A 15738-nucleotide genomic window follows, 5' to 3' on the forward strand; every position below is an offset into this window, starting at 1 on the left:
CCAAGCCTGCCTTCTGAGTTCTCATTCACAACTCTTCCAGCTAAGGAGATGAGGAAACTAAGTCTCAGAGGGATCAAGGACTTGCCCAAACTCCCCCACAGAAGAGGTGGCAGATGGCCCTGGCTCTCTCCTCAGGCTCTTTCTCCCTTACCCTTCCTCCCCATCTGGCCCTGAGAGCGCAGAGCCCTGAGAACAGCTGCAGCACATCATCAGCTGGGTCTCTTTCCCGGTGGTGAATGCACACACACACACACACACACACACACACACACACACACACAGAGCAGAGAGCTGGATGCTTCCATGAAAGGCATGTTTCCCTCCTGAGTCAGAGCAGGCCGACAACAGAGGCCTTTGGGCCTGGCTGGGCTGCCTTGAGAGTCATTCCCCACCTCCCCGCTGGAACAGCTGGGCAGCAGCCAGCACAGCTGCATCCCTCCACAGGGCTTGCAATGATAGGCCCACGTTGCATCAGCTTGGCCTGTCTCTGTGCAGCTCCAGTCCTGACAGCCAATGAGACCCAGCCGAGTGTACAGACCCCAGCGCTGGCCCACCCCACCCACCAAGGATCACTGGGGCGGCCTGGTCCACTCCTGGCATTCTCGGCCAGGGAGGAGGAACAGGGGGAAGCCGCTGCTCCATAGCATCCTGCGCGGCCTCCCCTCCCCTCCCCCCAGCCTCCTCCACCAGAAGCCGTCAGGCACCAAAATTTCCCCTACTGGGGACTATGGAAGGCCGTTGCCTCCCATAGGAGCTCCCTACCCAATCTCCATCTCAGGGGAAGGACCACTTGCTGCTGCCTCCTCACCCAGGCTGCATTCTAGGGAGGCCTTTCTCCTTCCTCCTTTGTGGCCTCCAGGCCCAGCCACCACCACACATTCCCAGCTCTGAGTTCTTGCCAGGGTCAAAGGTCCAGGCTCTGGGCTCCTGAATCTTCTCTGTGATATCCTGACCCACGCTGACATACTCCCCGACACACACACAGCCCTGTCCTCTCCATGCTACAGCCTGGCTGACAGGGAAAGTCAGCTCTGGAGGCAGGAACCTGCAGCTGCCCCCAGGGCTGTAGTGAAGTAGTCCCGTTTTAGGGGGTCTCCAAAGGTCAGAGGCTTCCCCAGCAATACCCCCACCCCACCCCACAATCTCTTTACGCTAAAGCATGGCCTCCCATTGGCTGGTTTTGTTCTACTTATTTTACTGGTGTTTTGAGGTGATTGTAAAGTACATGCTGTTGAAAACATCCGGAGCAGAGAAAGGAAAAAGAGGTGATATACATTCTTCTCCAGAGACGGTACTAACCCACTTAAGAATATTTCTTCCAAACCTTTCTTTGTGAATACTACACACATCCATGTATGTATATATAGTTCATTAACTGCTTACAATACACACTCATTAAAGAGAAAAAAAACTCACAAGTCTGGGCGGTGGTGGCACAGACCTTTAATGCCAGCACTTAGGAGACAGGGGCAGGCAGATAATCTAAGTTTAAGGCCAGCCTGGTCTACATATGAGTTCCAGGACAGCCAAGGCTATGTAGGGAGACCCTTCCTCAAATAAGCAAAAGTAAATGAACTCAGACCTTTAACTAGCAGGTTAGTTAGAAGAGCTGTCTGGTTCTGACAATGCCAATGCTCTACTTCTCATTGCCTTTGTCTCCCATCTGTTTGTTCGTGTGAGACAGGGGCGAACTCTGGAGCTCCAGGTGTTCTGGAACACTCTGGAGATTGGTCTGGCCTTGAACTCGCAGAGACCTGCCTGCCTCTTTCTCCTGACTTCTGAGTTCCAAGGTGCGCACACCATGACCATAGAGACAAGCCTTCTGCTCCACCCACCATCCAGTTCTCTGCAGTGATGGTCGTCAATAGACCTGGTCAGTGTTTCTGATGACCTTCCAGAGATGGCCCCCATGCAGGATCAAGGGAGTGCCCGGTAAGTACTCTACTTTCTTGTTGCACTCTGAGATCCCTTTCAGCGTGTGTCCACCCCATCTGTGCCATTACAAGGAAGGATTCACTATAGGTTCTTTTTTTTGTTTTTTTGGTTCTTTTGGGTTTTTGTTTTGTTTGTTTGTTTATTTTTTGAAGACAGCGTTTCTCTGTGTGACCTTAGCTGTCCTGAAACTCACTCTGTAGACCGAGCTACATTTGTGCGCCACTGAAGTGCGTGGGCATGAATGCTGTCTCTGTCTCCAGCAAAGCTTTTCTTTGGTCTTCACCTCTGTTCCTTCCCTTCCTTCCTGTGCTGAGGACTAAACAAGGGCCTTGGTGGGTGAGAGCTGCAACACTGAGCTACCGTCTCCCAGTTGCAAGTGTGCTGATGTCTCCTCCTGCCAGGAGTGTGTGTGAGCTTCCTTCTCTTTTAAAACATGATCCATCCAGACCATGGGTGAGGAGGTGGAGCCGAGCTGCGAGGTCAGAGCAGTGGTTCTCAACCTTCCTAATGCTGTGACCTTTAATACCGGTCCTCATGCCGTGGTGACCCCCAACCATAAAATTATTTTCGTTGCTACTTCATAACTATAATTTTGCTACTGTTATGAATCATAATGTGAATCTCTGATATGCAGGATATCTGATATGTGACCCCTGTGAAAGGTTCTGCAAGGTCAATAGGTGATCTGTGGGGGGAAGGAGGTAGATCCTGACACAGACTCCTGACTCCTTGGCTAGGCTGCCATTCTCTGCCTCTGCCCCCAAGGGGAGTCCCCATTCTAGCTACAGTCTTGGCTGGCAGTGTGCGTGTGCGTGTGTGTGTGTGTGTGTGTGTGTGTGTGTGTGTGTGTGTGTACACGCGCATATGCACGCGCATGAATACGCACTCACAAAGCATGTAAAACTTTTGGGAACATTCAGAAGACAGAACAGGAAAGGTCAACAGCATTTCCTCAGAGGGGATCAGGGGTGACAGCCTGTGAGGAGTGAGTGGGGTGTGACGTGGAGATCCTGGCCTGGGCTTTTTTTGGAGATAACAGTGTGGTTGATGAGGGAGACAAGGTCATGGGCACAGGGTGGCAGAGCCAGGAGGAGGTCCCAGGGCCCTTGTCTGGTAACCCTAGGGTCCTGCACCAAGCTGGAGCACATTAGCGCTGGGGAGGGGGGTGGGCCCAGGTCACAGCTCATTTCTGAGCAGTGGAGATGCTGTGACAAGGAGGACAGTTCTGTCGTCAACCCAGTCATCACTACCATTCCGGCATGAGCGTCACCTTGGAGAAAGGCGAGACAGGACAGTGTCAATCACTGTGTCCCAACTTAGGAGCCCCAAAGGCCTGGCCTTTCCCTGGATGAGAAGGCCAGAAGGGGACAGAGGAACACTGGGAAGAGGCAGGTGCCAGTCTGTGTGCCTGCTAACATCAGGCACACACGTGTATATAGCATGTAGTGCACTCGGGTTTCCAGACAGTTACACATACATGTATGCACACTGATGTCTTTGAGTACTGTGTATATTGCACATGAAGACACGTGAAGACACATGTGTCTCCATGGCACCCGTGGGTGAGGGTTCTAGAGTTCCTGAGTTGTGGATGGCTGGGGGCGGGGCCTGCCCTTGGAGGAGGGGAAGGAGCTTTCTGGTCCTCCCTGGCCAGCACTTCTCTCTCCCTCCTGGCGGCCAGCAGCACAGCCCCCTTAGATGGAAGGCATTCTTGGGAGTCAGACATTGCAGAATCCCTGACTCACGCCTGGGCTGAGAGCGCACTTGGCCTCTGGACAACTGTCACAGAGTGGCCGCCTGTGGGCCTCCAGCTCCAAGGGGAGGGCAGCTTCGACTGGCTGTCAAGCCTTTCTCCAAGTTAGAGAAGGGAATTGCACTTCCCGTTCTAGATTGGAACAGCCTGAGGGGACCATGCCAGCCAGGGTCTGGGACTAACGCAGTTACTGATCTTTTGTCCTGCTCTGCTCCTTCCTACCTTCTTCCCCTCTTGCTGTGAGCCTTGACCATGCTGGTCACTCCCTCACACTCCCCCACACGCTTCTCCCAGGCTGCGCTTCAAATGGCAACTTTTCCACCTTCTGGAAGGATCCGATCGGATAGAAGCTGGGGACAGTGTGGACATTAAATGACAGGCTAGCTTCTGTCCTAGGAGTCCACAAGCCACGGGCCTGAAGACCGAATCTAGTCACAGGAGCCAAAGGAAGCCATTTCTACAATCCCTGGCCAAACTGCCCAGCTTAAGGTAGCGTCAGAAAAAGGGTGCTGGGTGGTATCGAGGGAAAGTGTTCAGGGCACGATCTCCAATTCAGATGTGCTGTGTGACCCGAGGCAAATACTCGCCCCTCTCTGGGACTCTTCTCCTTTCTGGCAAATGTGGACCTAGTTGGACTGGAAGGTGTTGTTTCCTGTGGCCTTGCTTCTGGACCTTGAGAGCATCAGGCTGGGCCCCTCCATGCAGGGCAAGGCAGGGTGGCAGGAGCAGAGGAATCTAGGCCCTGGAGGAATCCAGACATGAGAGTTTCTGGACCTGTTTGAGTTCCCTCCCACCCCCTTCAAAAAGAGGCTTTTTTCAAAGCAAGCTGCCTGGAGAGTGGGGGAAGGGCCTGCAGCGTCTGGGCTGGGCTCAGAGCTAAGAATAATGTGCCAAAGACTCTCAACATTTTTTTGCTGACGTTGGAAATTTAAAGGAGCCATGCCTTTCTTTCCTAAGGAGAATGAGTTAGCCGCTTTCCACGTGTCCCTTGCTGGCAAGACTATGTTTTCATGACTATGGTTTTATTATGCCAGACCCTGGGCTGGGAGCTAGGGACACAGGGAGAGGAGGGGGAGGCCTCTCCCACCCTTCCAAAGTCCCCAGTGACATTCACTTACAACCTGGGTGTGATAATGTAGATAGATGCTCAGGCAGGCACCGCAGGCTGACAGACACAGAGGAGACTTCTGGCCAGTTGAGCTACACAAGGGGTCTGTGAGGCTGCTCTGGACTCAGCTTCACTACCTGTAAATGGGGGGCTTTCGTCTCTACTTCTCCCCTACTCCTGCTAGGGTTCTGGTCTAACACAACGAGCCTCAGTTTACCCTCTGCCGATTGGGAAAGTCATAGCTCCCTCAGCTTCCGTTCCAATGCTAGTGAGGCCTGGGTGCTGACAGATGGAAGGGCAGAGAAGGGGGGGGGGGCTGTATGGGATTTTCACATAGGACCTGCTGGAAACCCAGCAAACCTCCACTGCACCCCACCAGCTTTGATGAGCTTTCTATCGCTGTCTCAGCTCACAGCCTACCAAGTGAGTTCCCAAAGAGCCCGAGAGCCAATATGAGGATGATGATGATTGAGAGGGGGTCTGGCTTGGGACTTGGTGGTATCCTTATAGTGCAAAGATGTATCCTTATAAGCAGCACACGGTGGATGCAGGGGGAAGCAAAGGAGAATCGGGACAGCCACCACGAGGGCGGCGACAGCACCCTGTGCCTGGAAAGACCTTGCTCAAGGTCAGATCTGTTCTACAAAACAATGGTGGGCTGCCCAGAGACAACCCGGCCACTGTGCTTAGAGGGGGGCAGGTAGTTGCCTTTGGGGTACATTTCAGAGAGTACTAGCTTTCAGCATAGGCTTACCTTGAACTCACCACCCTCCTGCCATCTGTCTCCAGGGTCTCGGGACTTCAGGCCTATGACACTAGGCCTGGTACATGATTTATCTATCTATCTATTTATTTATGTCATTTTCCTTCTTTTGACTGAGATTCTAACAGGCTAAGATTCCTTCACTAGGTTCAAAGACTTTGTGGGGCTTTGATATAAGATTATCATATGTGGTGGTCATTTGAGGATTCACACACTCTCTGATTCTGTGATTCAGGCCTAAATCTATTGGGATCTAATATTTGCCTCAGCCTTTAGAGCAAATGGCTGGATAGCCATAGCCAGACCTCTGTAGAGCAGCTGGGTGGGGTATCCAAACCCTCCTCCACTGTTCCCTGTAATGGTTTGATGCCAAGACTCCAGGAAAATCATCTTTTGGGGTGCTGGGTGCAAAGACTCACTTGGTCCCCAGGCTCTAGTCAAGAACACTCGAGAAAGAAGATAATTAGGAACCGTTGATTGAATGAGAAAGTGAGTGATACAGGGTCCCTGGGGTTGGGATGGGGCTCAGTGACAGGATGCTTTCCTAGCTTTCTTGAGTCCCTGGCCAAAATGTTGAAAAGAAAAGAAAAGAAAAGAAAAGAAAATTAAAGAAAAGAAAAGAAAAGAAAAAAAGGCCTCTTCACGCCCCTCTCCTTTCCAGGCACGTTGTCTGTTGTCTATTATGCAGCTATCAGAAGATTGAGGGAATCTGGCCTCACCTACTGAATTCTCTACTAACTGCACACACCCCTCAGAAAGGATGTCCCCAAGGGCAGGGACTTTGCCCAGTGTGCAGCTTTGTTCACAATACTTAGAACAGAGAAAAATAACAATGGCTTAACTCAGAGCTCAAGAGGCTATCAGCGCGGGGTGGGGTGGGGTAGGGTGGGAGAGCTAACTGTGAGTCCCTGAGCCCTAAGAGGGAATGGAGGGGTGGACAAGGATAAGCAAATTGAAATGGAGAAAGGGGCAGTTATGACAATATCACGTTTCAGTCAAGGGCACTAGCCCAGATAAAGAAGATCACACAACATAGAACTTAATAATCCAGGTTGTTCCCTTACACACACCTCTCCATTTCCAGGGGGACCGCCCAGGCGCCTGTCTCCGAAATCACTTCAAAAGACTTGCCTTCCAGGGTGTGGGTCCAGCCAGAACTCTGAGGGCTTCTCCTCCCCAGGGAGGTTTCAAGGGTGAATTTGGGATTGGAGAGGGGCACTCACTGACTTCTGTGTCTGACTCTCCTAAGGCAAAGGAGAGGGGGCCCGGATTAAAGCTTGACAACAGCGGGCAGGGATCTATTGGGGCAGATCAGAGAAATGTGTGGCAGAAGGGATGTGTGACCAGAGCAGGCTTGTGTGGACAATCTGAGAAGGAGACTCCAGTCCTGGGGAGCAGAACTTCGGAGCGGGTCTGTCTTTCTGCTCATCCCGTAGTCTACACCCTGCTCTCCCACTTCCAGGATCTCGGAGTCCAAGGATGTCCAGGCTCTAAGGAACAACGCCCCCAACACAGCCGGACGACGGGGCAGTAGGACCCAGGGGTTGGGAGAGCGCCCGCAGGCACAGGGGCGGGAGCCAGGGCGGTTTGGGGGAGGTCTTTGGCTTTTTTTTTTTTTTTCCCCTCGGGGAGCCACGGAGCTCTCCGGAAGCGTTTCCAACTTTCCAGAAGTTTCTTAGGACGGGCAGGAGGGGGTGGGGACAGCCATATATAGATCCCGAGCCCGGGGCAGTGAGTTGAGTAGAGCCTGTCTGAGACGAGTGTCCCGTCGTCGGTCCCGGAGCAGCCCAGCCCGGCCCAGGTGAGGGGCGGGGGCGGCCGGGCGATTTGGCCCAGGGGGAACGGATCGCTCCCGAAGGGACTGAGGCCCGATCCAAAAGCCTGGGGTCCTGGCACTGGAGGGCAGTGAAAGATCGGACATGGAGCAGTCCTGCTGAGGGTCAGGTTACACATCACGGTCCCTGGAGCTGTAGGCTGGTACGCGGACGGACCCGAGGAAGTGAGGGGGAGTCCCAGCAGCTCAGGGAAGGGTAAAGGTGGTGGCAGGGTCCGAGTGGAGCTGGGACCAAGTGCAGAGATGACCTTTTGCACAACAGAGAAAGGGGGAGACCTGAGTCTCCCATCGTCCGTGGGGAAAGGCCAGCTCTGCAGTCCCTTACTCTGGGGTGGAGGCCCAGGGACGCGCCGTGGTTGATACCAGCCCAGCCTCCCCACAGGCTGTGTAGGGGCCTCTGCACCTAGCCCGAGAGATGCCGTAGCAGCCTTGGTTTCTCTTGACCCCGAGTGGGAGTCCCTAGCTGTTAGGGACCTCCGGGCTTTGGGGAGCAGTCGCTTTTTAATTAGCATCCTAGAAGGTGACTGATGGCTGGACTTGACCAGCATTACTTTCACACCACCCGAAAGGGGAGTCATCAGGGTCCAGCAGGCCCCGGGTGGTTTGAGTCACCCTGGTCGTTCCATCCACCCATCCAGTTCCTACAGGGTGAGGACTTCCTCTGAGCCTTGAGGTACCCAGCCTCCAGCTTGGGGACATGGCTGAGTCTCCAGACGCAAGGAAGAAAGCATTCCCGGTTTGGTCTAAAGGCCTACCGCTCCACTCCCCGCGTTTCCTGCTGGGCCCTCTGGGCTCCAGGGCCCGGATGGAGGCCGGTGAAAAGCTGGGGGCTTGGACTGCCTGGAAGTCGGGCCGAGGCCACACCCTTCTGCTCTCAGATAGTTCCTGTACCCATCCCCCATTCCTGTCTAGTCCTTTGTCTCAGTCCCAGGATTCCCTGCAGAGATTTTTTGGTAGTGGGTTGCTGAGTAACGGGACACCACAGTGGTCGGCCGGAGAGCTTTGCTGAAGGCAGAGCCCCTCACTAGGAATCCTGACCTACTTGAGCGGAGGAGGCCTCAGCTGGGCCTGCTTTCTCCCAGTGCAGAATCCACCTCCGCAGCATCCACCTCGACACTCAGGGTATCCTTTGGGGGCTGGGCCTGACAGGCCTCTGCTCCCCACATCTCTACGGGGTCCCATCTCTTTACTCTTCTGTTTTCTTTCAGAATGAAAAAGGCAGGCAGTGATCTCCCTCTGAGGCAGTTTCAAGGTACTTTAGACCCTTCAAGTATCTGAGAAACCCCTGGTGTTTTGTCCCCTGCCTCTGGCATCTGCTCCCCTTCTCTCCCATCACAGGCTCCCAGGGCCAGCGGTGGGCATAGCCTTTGGCTCTGTGGTATCTTGGTTTTATTTTTGTTTCTGTTTTTGTTTTTTTCTTATGGGACTGTAAATTGTCTAACCTTGGCCGGAGGGCTGGCATTTAGCTGTGGCAGATGGGTTGGGCTGTAGGAGGCTGGCTTGCTTGCAGAGACTTGCCTACTTTCCTTCCTAATGCTGGGTTTAACAGCGTGGCCTTTCTCACCGGCTCTGCCTCTTCCCTCAGACTTCTGAAGTGCAGATGTAAAACTATAGCCCAGGAGGCTCCTGGATTCTCCAGGCGATTCCTCAGCACCCCTAGTTCCCAAACCAGGCTCCCAGTTTCTTCCCCTCTGCTGGCCTATGGAGATAAGGCAACTTCTGCCTGCCACGTCCTCACCGCGAGCCTTGCGGAATCCCAAACCAGTCATTTGGGGCTTTCTGGAGAAGCCCCTCCCAGGTCGGGGTTGGCTGGGCGTGGGGGCTGTCAAGATGGTAGCTGCCACGTGGCAGGCCTAGGCTTCTCTTCCCCTTCCTTAGGCAGGCGGTTGGCCTCTGCTGGATTAGTGGTCCTTTCTGAGTAGGGTGGCCACGTGTCTGCGGCTGTGATACAATTCATTTTACTCTTATAAGTATCTTTGAATGTATAGTGAATTACATGGTCACCCTGACTTCAAGGTCTAGTGAGGGAGGAGCATAGTCTGGACATGAGGACTCCACCTCTCCTAAGAGTGAGATCTCACATCATCCCTCAGGCAGCTATGAGGCTGTGGTCCTCCATTCCCTCTTCCTGTCCAGTCCCTTTGCATTGTTCCTTCAAGATCCCTAGAAGGGAAGCAGCTGAGGAGGTGGGGACTGGCCTGGCTAGCAGGAGTGTTTGTTGTCTCAGAAATCCCATACTCTCTCAGGCAGGCCAGGCTCGCGAGAGTCTTCCTGCAGGGTCTGGAATGTGCTTTCTTCCTAGAAGACTATGAAAGGGGTCTTCCAGAGTAGGGGCACCCATTCCCCACCAGGGTTCTTTCTGATCTTTTTGCCTCATGGTCTACTCGCCTGAACTGCTGCATGAAGTGGGGAGGGGGGAGCGATGAGCTGGAGAGGGTGTGGGAATAGAAACCTTCGTGATCTGGGGCTTGTCTTGAGGACAGTTGCTACTGCTGGAGTTTGAGGAGGGGACTTGAAGGCATCTTTGAGGTTCTGGAACAGATGGTGACGTGGCCCTGGCTGTCCCACGGGAGGGCAGAATGGAATTTGTGGCTCTGGCTTCCTGAAGGATGGCGGGAAAGGGTCGGGGCTCCACCGAGCAGCGACTCACTCCCTCCCCCAGGGTCTTGCCCTTGCTGCGATCTTAGGAAACCCGTTTCAAGTTTCTAACGACCTGGTCCCCAGAGCATTTGTCATGGGATTTCCCATCTGGTTCAGGGGCTGTGTGGGAGACGGACAGGCCAAGTCCCTGCTAAGGGAGAGGTCTTGGGTATGGGGAGACCTAGACCCTTAGTGCTTAGCAAGTCTGAGGCTAGATGGTAACACACGTGGTGTATGTACAGACTCAAGGTCACCCTAGGGGCAGCAGAGTGGAGCAGATTGGGTTCCCCCATTTAATGAGTGACCTAGCAGTGACTTATTAATGTCCCAGGGCAGAATGCAAGGCACAGAGAGGGCCAGGGCCTCAGCTCCATTTCACATGGCATCCTCTGCTCAGACATGTGGGCTTCCTGCAGACCCCCGGCCAGCTGCTGCCTTTGCCCAACTGACAAAGGCCCTGAGGCTGTAGGAGACGAGAGCTGGGCTTCACAAAAGCCAGTGAGGGTGCCATTCTGGCCAGGTGGCCCTGACCCTTAGAAACAGCTATGACAAGTACTGGGCATTGGGATGTTGTAGGGAACCAGATATACTAACTAGGATCGGGCTCTGTTGGCTACAGCCTACTTCAGGGCAGCTCTAGATAAACTTATAAGTAAGTATAAGTATTGAATGTCCCGTGGGAGACATCAATGGGTGGCCTGGTAATGTACCAGGAGCTTTTTTTAGGTAAGGCGGTCAAAGAAGGCCTCTGAGAGGCTGGGCGGCCCTGAGTCAGGTCTGGGATCCGGAGCTGAGTTCTCTTGCCCCGTCCCCTTGGTGGCTTGGTGGGTAAGGATAGACTTCAGGGTGGTTCCCTCTGTACTCCTCACAGGTCCTCTGTGGTGCACACAGCTCACCTCTCAGCCATGCGCTCTCTCCTTCTGGCCGCTTTCTGCCTCTTGGCTGTGGCCCTGGCAGCCGAGGTGAAGAAGCCTGTAGAGGCCGCAGCCCCCGGTACTGCGGAGAAGCTGAGTTCCAAGGCAACCACACTGGCAGAGCGCAGCACGGGCCTGGCCTTCAGCTTGTATCAGGCCATGGCCAAAGACCAGGCGGTGGAGAACATCCTCCTGTCACCCTTGGTGGTGGCCTCATCCCTGGGTCTGGTGTCTCTGGGTGGTAAAGCCACCACCGCGTCGCAGGCCAAGGCCGTGCTGAGCGCGGAGAAGCTGCGGGATGAGGAGGTGCACACGGGGCTGGGTGAGCTGCTGCGCTCGCTCAGTAACTCCACCGCCCGCAACGTGACCTGGAAACTGGGCAGTCGCCTGTACGGGCCCAGCTCGGTGAACTTCGCCGAGGACTTCGTGCACAGCAGTAAGCAGCACTACAACTGTGAGCACTCCAAGATCAACTTCCGAGACAAGCGCAGCGCCCTGCAGTCCATCAACGAGTGGGCCTCGCAGACCACCGACGGCAAGCTGCCCGAGGTCACCAAGGACGTGGAGCGCACGGACGGGGCGCTGCTCGTTAACGCCATGTTCTTTAAGCGTGAGTCTCAGGACTGGGGTGACGGAGAGATGGGACTCTTTCCCACTCTCCTGAGCTTTTCCTTTTATGCTCAGTCCTTCATTGTTTCTCATCTGATCACGATGATACCAGCAGAGACAAGGCTTAGTGTTAGACTCTCTGATGTGCTAGAAACTAGATCCGGTGGGGAGCCAGGCAGGAATCGCTAGGATGGGACTGTGCTTCGACACATTAGGGTTCTTGCTTGTGTAAGTTGGAACATTCTGCCTCAACGGATTAAGGAACCATAGATGCAGGGTTAGCCCCATCTCACAGGGAAGGAGACTGAGGCCCAGTGGGTTGACTGAAGGTTAGATCTGGGGTTCGTTGTTTTGTGTGAGTATCCAGATATGGGGGACTGACCTAAGAGCTTGCTGGTAGGAAGGTGACCCCTAGTTTACAAATAGGGCCAGGCTTGGGTTGGAGAGATGGCTCAGTGGTTAAGAATACTGACTGCTCTTCCAGAGAACCCGGGATTCAATTCCCAGCACCCACATGGCAGCTTACTGTCTGTAATTCCAGTTCCAGGGGGGCCGACACCCATGGCAGAACACCAATGCACATAAAATAAAACTAAATAAATGAAAAAAAAAGGCAACACCCCCCCCCCCCCAAGAAATGACAACAAAAACAAACGAAACCAAATAGGCCAGGCTGGGTGAGGAGTCTGATTGTCATTGGTCTGTCTGGACGGATGTAGGTCTGGTTGGGACCTGCATCTCTGTCATGCATACGTTTTTGGTCATCTTTCTGCCACACAGAACTTAAAGAGAAGAAGGAAATGTTTTTAACTGACTCACTTACTTACTGTTTTTATGTGTATATGTGTGTACCTGCATGAATTTATGTGTGCCATGAGCTCACAGCCGAGTGATTGTGAGCCTCCATGTGGGTGCTGGGAACCAAATCCAGGTCCTCTGCAAGAGCGGTCGGTGCTCCTAACCACTGAGTCACCTGTCCAGCTTTGAACTTAAAGGTGGGCTTTGCTTACTCTAGGCCAAGGTACAGACCGAGCCCACCCACCTCAGTTGCCCTGTGGGGAAGAAAGCCTGCCTCAGCAAGTTTCCCAGACTCTGACAGATGCCACCCGAACATGAGGAATGAGCTTCTTGCAGTGTGATCAGAGAGACCTGTCTGCTCAGACAGGGAACATGTGTTCAGTGGTCTGAGGACTGGCCACACTTGAGGGAGCCAAGAGCACGTGGCGTGGGTAGAGTCTAGGGTGCACAGTCAGGGTGCATGGCTGTGGGCTGACTGTGTCTGGGGGACACAGCTCACGGACACCTTGTCTTATTTCTCTCCCATAGCACACTGGGATGAGAAATTTCATCACAAGATGGTGGACAACCGTGGCTTCATGGTGACTCGCTCCTATACTGTGGGTGTTACAATGATGCACAGGACAGGTAGGTATCTAGCCAGACAATCAAGGTGTGGGGTCCCAGGGTGCCCAGAATCTGGCTGGCCCCTTACCTCCCCTCACCCCCACCCCCGCAGTGTGCTCAGTATCCTCTGCTTTTCACACAGGCCTCTACAACTACTATGATGACGAGAAGGAGAAGCTGCAGATCTTGGAGATGCCCCTGGCCCACAAGCTCTCCAGCCTCATCATCCTCATGCCCCACCACGTGGAGCCCCTCGAGCGCCTGGAGAAGCTGCTGACCAAAGAGCAGCTGAAGGCCTGGATGGGGAAGATGCAGAAGAAGGCTGTCGCCATCTCTCTCCCCAAGGGAGTGGTGGAGGTGACCCATGACCTGCAGGTGAGGGCCGGAGGGTAAGGGTCAGGGCAGGCTTCACCCGACTGTTCAGCAGGTCCGTCCGGCACCCACAGGGCATCCACGTAGTGCCGGCCTCTGCTAATGCTGAGGAGATGTGTGTTCTGCCCTTGGGATGATGGCATGGGTAGCAGCTGAAAACAGTTGACCAGCTTCTAGGCAGCTGCTACCCATAATGAGCTGAACTTTCTTAAGAAAATCCCCCACAGACAGACCTACAGACCAGTCTGGTCTTGGACAATTCCTCTTGGATGGCTTTCCTCTCAGATAACTCTAGACTACGTCAAGCTAACAGTTAAAGCTAATGAGGAGAAGGGTACAGACCCTCGTGGTCTACAGGGGAAGGAAGGAGCACCTAGCATTATGCCTGGAGCAAGGTGGTCAGCGGGTGACTGTCTCTTTTTGGGGAAGCCTCCAGGGTGGTGTAGATGGAGGATGAGGGTGTAAGGGCCTGGCACATGTGACCTCACTTAGCACCTGCTCCCACAGAAACATCTGGCTGGACTGGGTCTGACGGAGGCCATTGATAAGAACAAGGCCGACTTATCGCGCATGTCTGGCAAGAAGGACCTGTACCTGGCCAGTGTGTTCCATGCCACCGCCTTCGAGTGGGACACAGACGGCAACCCCTTCGACCAAGACATCTACGGGCGTGAGGAACTGCGCAGCCCCAAGCTGTTCTACGCCGACCACCCCTTCATCTTCCTGGTGCGAGACAATCAGAGCGGCTCCTTGCTGTTCATTGGGCGCCTGGTCCGGCCCAAGGGAGACAAGATGCGAGATGAGTTGTAGGGTCCCAGAGTGAGCATGGCATGGCAGGAAGTGGCCAAAGGTTCCTGAGACACATGGGTGCTATTGTGAGGGGAGGGAGGGTTACCAGCCTTGGATATTCCACGGGGCGGGGGGTTGGCAATGCAGATCAGAATTCCCGTATGTCTGAGGGGACATTTCTAGCTAAAACCCACTCCTCTAGGATATGGGGCCCAGATACTCTGATGCCAAATTCTGGAGTGTCTCAGTCATCCTGTCCTGCCCTCCAGTTCTAGATCCAATCTGCCTCAAACAGTCAATCAGTGTTCATATTTATGGCCAAGTCCTCTTTTATCTGTGAGACAATCGAGTTGGGGGTTGGGCAGTCCTCTTATCACCATCCCCTCAGCGCTCCCCAGGTCTCCTGCCCATCTCCCAACTCCCTTTAACCACAAAACTAGGTGCTGCAGCCCCAGGACTGGCCACCCTCAAAATGACCCTTGCCCAGCAGTGGGAGTTGGGAGACAGAGACGGAACGTAGGAGGGCTCCCTGGCGTGCCTGCTCTGGAGCCGCCACACTGGGTCCTGCAGGGCTGAACTTCCGTTTTTCTCCTTTTTTAGTTTTTCAAAGATGGGGAGGGACAGGGGGATCACGAGCCTTCGTTGCTTTCAAAATGAGAACTTAATTTGTACAATTTTTTTTTTGAATAAAACTTTTCCAATAAAATGTTACAGGAGCGTGGCAGTAGATTTAAAAAGGTTCCCATATCGTTCTTTCCAAGAGACAAAGTCTGTGGCTTAAGCAGACCATATCTAGCTCTGGCGTGCTGGCAGATAACGGAACAGGGGCATGTTGTGTGCTGACTGGGGGCTGTGTTCTGCTCTGAAGCCCTGGGGAAGTTGGGGCTGCAGGGCCTGGGTACCCCGGTCCCACACGTTGAGGGATCGTGCTCGTCAGCCCTCTGATCTCATGGCAAGTTGGTCTTAGCCCAGGGGCCAGAGGGCAAACAGACGCATGTACAGTTGATAGGCTTACCGCTTGGTCTCCGCTGTACAGCGGAGGCTTGTGGGAATCCCCTTTTCAGATGCTCATATGATGGGTGTGTGACAAGGAGGAACCCACAGACCCCTGTCCTGTGGCCTCTGGCGGGAGAGGCAGAGGAAACGGCAGTAAGCCCCACCTCTGCTGGCTGTGACCTTGGGCAGCTCACTGCTTTCTCTAGATCCCCTCGACCATCAAGTCCACCCGGAGGGGTTTGGACCACAGACGGTCCCTTACCTTGGCCAGACAAGTCTACCAGGTGGGTCTGGAGCTGTAGGAGGGCCGACCTCTTCTCAGAGCTAATCCATTGAGTTTGATCAGAACTGTTTAGAATCCCAGCCCTGCCCTGCCCTTTGAACTCAATAGGTTAGATTTCCACTCTCAAGGGACTTCGTCTAGAAATAGAGACTGGGGTTAGTGACCTGCGTGCGGGCTCAGGACTCATGGACTCACAGTGCACTCTCATCAGCAAGCTACTTCCTTCCCCACATCCCGTAGAACTCTTTAGGTTCTTCCTCTCTTCCGTGGGCCTTGCCTTGTGTGCTCAGATATTTGCATTGAGGGGATGCTGAGCCAGTGAGGGGACGCATGGCTGA

General features: G+C 54.0%; 1 protein-coding gene across 2 annotated transcripts; it reads left to right on the forward strand.

Annotated features, from left to right (window-relative positions):
- Positions 1-7186: 7186 nt before the first annotated feature.
- Serpinh1 (serpin family H member 1) lies at positions 7187-14858 on the forward strand. Of its 2 annotated transcripts, XM_028877498.2 has the most exons (6): positions 7187-7360; positions 8602-8645; positions 10905-11557; positions 12883-12981; positions 13103-13335; positions 13840-14858. In XM_028877498.2, the coding sequence occupies exons 3-6, from the start codon at positions 10939-10941 to the stop codon at positions 14140-14142; spliced, it is 1254 nt and encodes a 417-aa protein (XP_028733331.1). In that variant the 5' UTR covers positions 7187-7360; positions 8602-8645; positions 10905-10938; the 3' UTR covers positions 14143-14858. The 2 variants fall into 2 exon arrangements, with proteins under 2 accessions (XP_028733331.1, XP_028733330.1); XM_028877497.2 differs by lacking the exon at positions 8602-8645 and having other exon boundaries at positions 7190-7360.
- Positions 14859-15738: the final 880 nt, after the last annotated feature.

This window comes from Peromyscus leucopus, chromosome 1 (genome assembly GCF_004664715.2).
Source record: "Peromyscus leucopus breed LL Stock chromosome 1, UCI_PerLeu_2.1, whole genome shotgun sequence".
Classification (NCBI taxonomy): Eukaryota; Metazoa; Chordata; class Mammalia; order Rodentia; family Cricetidae; genus Peromyscus; species Peromyscus leucopus.

Coding starts and splice junctions, on each gene's coding strand:
- Serpinh1 (XM_028877498.2), top strand. CDS start 10,939: ATGCGCTCTCTCCTTCTGGCCGCTTTCTGCCTCTTGGCTGTGGCCCTG. Junction 11,558..12,882: donor TAACGCCATGTTCTTTAAGC/GTGAGTCTCAGG, acceptor TCTCTCCCATAG/CACACTGGGATGAGAAATTT. Junction 13,336..13,839: donor AGGTGACCCATGACCTGCAG/GTGAGGGCCGGA, acceptor CTGCTCCCACAG/AAACATCTGGCTGGACTGGG.